This window comes from Centruroides sculpturatus, unplaced genomic scaffold (assembly GCF_000671375.1).
Source record: "Centruroides sculpturatus isolate CEXI.00-Female unplaced genomic scaffold, Cexi_2.0 scaffold552, whole genome shotgun sequence".
In the NCBI taxonomy this organism is placed as follows: domain Eukaryota; kingdom Metazoa; phylum Arthropoda; class Arachnida; order Scorpiones; family Buthidae; genus Centruroides; species Centruroides sculpturatus.
This window is the reverse complement of record NW_019384889.1, coordinates 10,219-15,480: the sequence shown is the minus strand read 5'-3', so window position 1 is coordinate 15,480 and position 5,262 is coordinate 10,219. Positions and strand designations below refer to the sequence as shown.

Below are 5,262 nucleotides of genomic sequence, written 5' to 3'. Positions count from 1 at the left end.
CTTATTCAACGGCCCCTACCGGGACTTTTTCCGTCTTATCGAAAATGACTTCCGAATTGGGTCTGGTTCCCATAATCGACATAGGGTTCAAATTTGCGGTAAAACTAGGATTACAGCACGTTGCCGACGTGTGCTCGACATGTTCGAAACCTTGCAAAGTCATTTATCGCGACGATATGAAATCCTGTGCAATGAGATGTCAAAAATGCTGGAACAACAGCAGTTTGGAATTCGAAGGAACTTTCAAAGGCGAATTCGGCAAAATTCCCTGGAGTAGCATACTGTCGTTTGTGTGGCATTATCTAGCATTGGATTGCTCGTTTAAATTCCAGATACGTATACCGCAATGGCGGCTCATCTCTGATTCCAACAAACAAAAGGAAACAGTGGGGACGCACGTTCTAACCTAACCTAACCTATTCTGATAAATTATCATAAATATTACCATTTATATTATTAGAATAGGTTAGGTTAGGTTAGGTTAGAACGTGCGTCCCCACTGTTTCCTTTTGTTTGTTGGAATCAGAGATGAGCCGCCATGACGGTATACGTATCTGGAATTTAAACGAGCAATCCAATGCTAGATAATGCCACACAAACGACAGTATGTTACTCCAAGGAATTTTGCTGAATTCGCCTTTGAAAGTTCCTTCGAATTCCAAACTGCTGTTGTTCCAGCATTTTTGACATCTCATTGCACAAGATTTCATATCGTCGCGATAAATGACTTTGCAAGGTTTCGAACATGTCGAGCACACGTCGGCAACGTGCTGTAATCCTAGTTTTACCGCAAATTTGAACCCTATGTCGATTATGGGAACCAGGCCCAATTCGGAAGTCATTTTCGATAAGACGGAAAAAGTCCCGGTAGGTATATCCCTGCCAAAATTCTTTGGAGGCAACGTCCAAATCACTCATTCGGAAGAAAATTAACGAGAAAAAAAAAAACAGAAACTCCTTCAATTTAAACGAAATAACACCAAATTTTTGTAACAAACCGACCTTCTTTTTCGTCGTCACGCAAATCTAACTTTCGCACGCGCACACACCCCTCGTCCGTTTAGCGGAATTAATTTGCATATCCCGCCGCGTTAAAATTCAGCGCCCTCTATCGCAAGCGTAACTCGGTACCCCGATACGTGATTACCGGAAACGCCGCCATCTCGATACCTAGGGTAATATTTAAAAATAATTTTTAACCATACAATAGCGACGATTATTATTTTAAAAAAAATTGTTAAGCTTAATATCGATGAAAATTCAACGCGAAGTTGGTTAATAGCGATATACTAATATCCTAATATACTATACTAATAATGTATTTTTTTCATTCTTTCCGATTATCCGACTTTTTCAGTTATTCCACCAACATGAGTCCCCAATTGAGTCGTATAATCGATGCTCTACTGTATTGTAATTTTGATATCCAATTCTACTCCTCCTCCAGTTACAAAGAGAGCGGATGTCAATCGTCGAAACTTAAGATAATTGACACTGTAATAAAGCACTTATCGGTTTGTTTACGTTAAAAGCGAGTGTGATTCACACCCTTCTGTAAAGGTAATAAACATTTACTATTGTGACCGTGACTTCCACCCGCACTTCTCTCCAATTACAAAGGAAGCCGATGCCAGGCAGTGAAACCTCAGAGAATTTAAACGGAAGTTAAACTAAATATGTTTTTTTTTGCATTTTTGGATCAAATTACAGTAATATAAACATAAGAAGCGTTAGAAGGGAGAAAAATTACATAAATAAACGATATAATCGTATTTTTTGATGGCAGTAATGCTATATTTTTATTAAAACAATGCGATTATATTTAAAAAGCTGTGATTACGATTTTTAAGATTAGTGCTCAACATAATCCGTTTCGAATCCTTCCTATCACCTCCAATAAGTCATACAATGGCGCAGTCCATTTTTAACCAATGGGAGCGCAGGTAGAAATAATTGACAGCTGAAATGACATCACTTACGTGACGTCACGTCACGTCACGATGAGGAAAACCATTTTGCACTCCACATTACATTCTACATGTAGGTATGTTATAATATAAAATTATTTATTTAATTAATTGGTAGATATTCATAATATATAAATTGCAGAAATTTAGCAATATTACTACCTATTTTTAAAAATTTTACGTGTATTAAATTCATTTATATATTTTAATTAATATGTTTTCATTTTAGAGTATTAATAAGTTTCAGTTTCAAAGTTATATTGATTTATTTGAATTTTCCTTTGTCTTTTTAAATTGGATATTCAAACGGTGACGTCAGACAAGGGTGACGTAGGGGAAGTTGTGTTCACGTGACTGGGGTACTGCCTTGTTTCGTTTATAAAACTTTTATTTTCTTTTATAAATGCGAAATGTTATTTTTTTATTTTTTTATTTGTTAACAAACGAATAAGTTATGATATGTTTATATTAAAGTATATCAAAAAGTTTTTATTTATATTATTTTCGATGGAAATGTTGTTTTTAATATAAATAGTTTAATTATTTAAACGTGGAATTGGCTCAGTCATTATGGTAATTATGTTTTATTGTCATTTCGTAAGAATGTTAGTAAATTTCTTAATAAAAATATATTTTATTTGCGATTTTTCGGAATACGTTTAAATAATTCAAAATATTTGCGATAGATGGCGGGACATTCTTAATAGCGATAGATAACTTTACAAAAAATAAATGACTATTTTAAACGAAAGATGGCGCTGTAGAAAATTCAAACTTCATATAAAATATTATTTTCGTGTAACATATAGATGTTTTAATAATCATATATAACGTATTAATGAAGTAACGTTTAATGAAGTATTCTTTCATAGAATTGATCAGAAAAAATATATTAACTATTTTAAATTTTATATTTTTATCCTGACAAAATTTATAAATAAAAGACTATAAATAAAAAGAATTATTTCTGAATTATAAAAAATTATCATATCTTAAGATATGAACAGTTTTGGAGATAAGAATTGAAGAAAACTTGTAATAAATCATCATACAGTTGATCCCCCCTATAACACTGTTGATCATTCCGTTTTATATGAATTCCGTGTTATACGAGTCACTTAGATTTTACAAATACGTGTGCTGTTCAAAGCCCGGCACACGTATTTGTAAAATCTAAGTATAGGGCGTTGATAGGACGCTCTGGGATTGTCGTCTTCTATTCGAAGTGCCCTTAGAAGGTTATGTGGAGCGAAGTCCCTTTCTGTCCGCTCGGCTATGTCCGTATGAGGTGTTTGCTCCGTCGCTCTTTGACTGTGGAGTTCTCCCTGGTGGAGTTCGCTCGGAGGGTTTTTCGGTTAACCTCTTCGAGGAGTAATTCCGGCGTATTTGGAGAGAATGGGAAATATTCGAAGTCTTTTACCTTGTATGGAGCGGCGATTATGAGCTTCGTAGATCCTGAGGTGGAGAAGGCTGGAAGAGTCCGCTTCGTTGTCTCTACCCCGACGATCGCTGTCGAGGTGTCGGATCGTTCCCCTTTTATACCCTTTTAGCGTGGGAGAAATTTGGGATTTTGACAGTTCTCCCGATTTATGATTGTCTCCCCCGTCATTGGTGAGGACATTAGAGACATCTCTTGACCAATAAATATTAATTTCGTCATCAACTGGAGAGATGACTGACCATTTTTAGTAATGTTTCTCACCGTACGGTTGACCTTTGTAGGTGGCCTTTTGTAGTTAATCCGCACACCGCAGGTCTCCGGGGAGATTCCGCGGTCGACTTGGACGACTTCGTCCGTCAAGAAGGTCATTAAATTGCGTCGTTACTCGCTGTCCGGGGTCTATTCCTCGGGCAACGGGGTGAAAACAGGAGAAATAACGGAAATAACAAAGAAAATATTTTATTCGAATTATTATTATTCCAAACTCACATAAGAGAGTCTGGATTCTGACGTTTAGATTTTACAATATTGTAATTGTTGAATACCATTATTTCAGATTTATAATATTATGAATCAGTATCAGCAATCAGAATTGAATTTTAATTATCTCGGTTGCTTTCCTATCACACGCTTATTTATTTTGAAGATACACAGTACGTACGTACTGTATTATTTTAATAATAATAATACAAGTTCGTTACAGTAATACTGTATTACTGTAACAAACTTTCTTTGGTTTATTTGTTTACGCCAACGCGACACTTCAAAGCATCAAAGCTGGGATATGCAAGCTTTGATGCTTTGACGTGTTTCGAGTTATAAACGTGAAGAAAACTCGGAAAACATCACGCGACAAGGCTGTTGTCCTCTTTTATCAACTCCTCCACTGGTTGAAATAACGAAATTAACAGAGATAATGAAACTGGTTACAATGAAATTGATTTACATTTCGTTTCCATTATATATCAACGATATGTAATATAAATAGCTATACAAACTAAATTATACACTATTTTAAAAAATAAATTTGTTAAATACAGGCATTTCCGAATATTCAAATGTGAAAACAATTCGAATATAGGACAATACTTTCCACTAATTTTTAGAAAAAAAATTCGAATATTTATTTTACAGTACTCTGTCCATCCGTATAACCCCAAACAATTTCCACGAACAACACTAAAACACCACGAAAAATCTATTTTCTGGCAATTCACCTTTATTGCATCCTAGAGAACATTACAGTATAATCTACAATTGTCTTATTCACAAATATTAAATGACATCATAAAAGAATATGCTTGTTAGCAGTAACTCAACGAATAAGTCTGTTTACTGCGCTATATTAGAGATCGATTTTACTGTAAAAAATTTTGTATGAATTTAATTATAGGCTATATCAATTCGGCATCACTTTAATATGACTTTTTACTTTATTTCTGATACTTGCCTACTTCTGTACTCGGGCTGTGATACTGAAAGAAATATATAAAAAGTATTCCTCTTAAAAGTTTTTTCTCTTAGTTTTCCTCTTAAAACTTTTAAAGCACGGGAGGTTAATCTTTTTGCATCCTTGGAGCATATTCGAAGAGAAAAGACACGAAAAAAATACGCTAATTGTAGCGATAGCTGTAAGGCAATAAAGTTCGTAAATAACGTACTGTACAATACCGTCGACCCCCCTGTAACACTGTTGATAATTCCATTTTATATGAATTCCATGTTGTACGAGTCACTTAGATTTTACAAATACGTGAGCCGTTTACAGCTCGGCACACGTATTTGTAAAATCTAAGTGACTCGTACAACATGGAATTCATATAAAACGGAATAATCAACAGTGTTATAGGGGGG

At 34.8% G+C, this 5,262-nt stretch overlaps 1 protein-coding gene across 1 annotated transcript in view; it reads left to right on the top strand.

The window, feature by feature from the left end:
* The first annotated feature begins 1,947 nt into the window (after positions 1-1,947).
* LOC111631189 overlaps positions 1,948-5,262 on the top strand; it is an 8,409-nt gene continuing 5,094 nt past the window's right edge. The window contains exon 1 of the mRNA XM_023375388.1: positions 1,948-2,044. Coding sequence (XP_023231156.1) covers positions 2,001-2,044 — 44 coding nt within the window. The 5' untranslated portion in view covers positions 1,948-2,000. The remainder of the gene's footprint in view (positions 2,045-5,262) is intronic.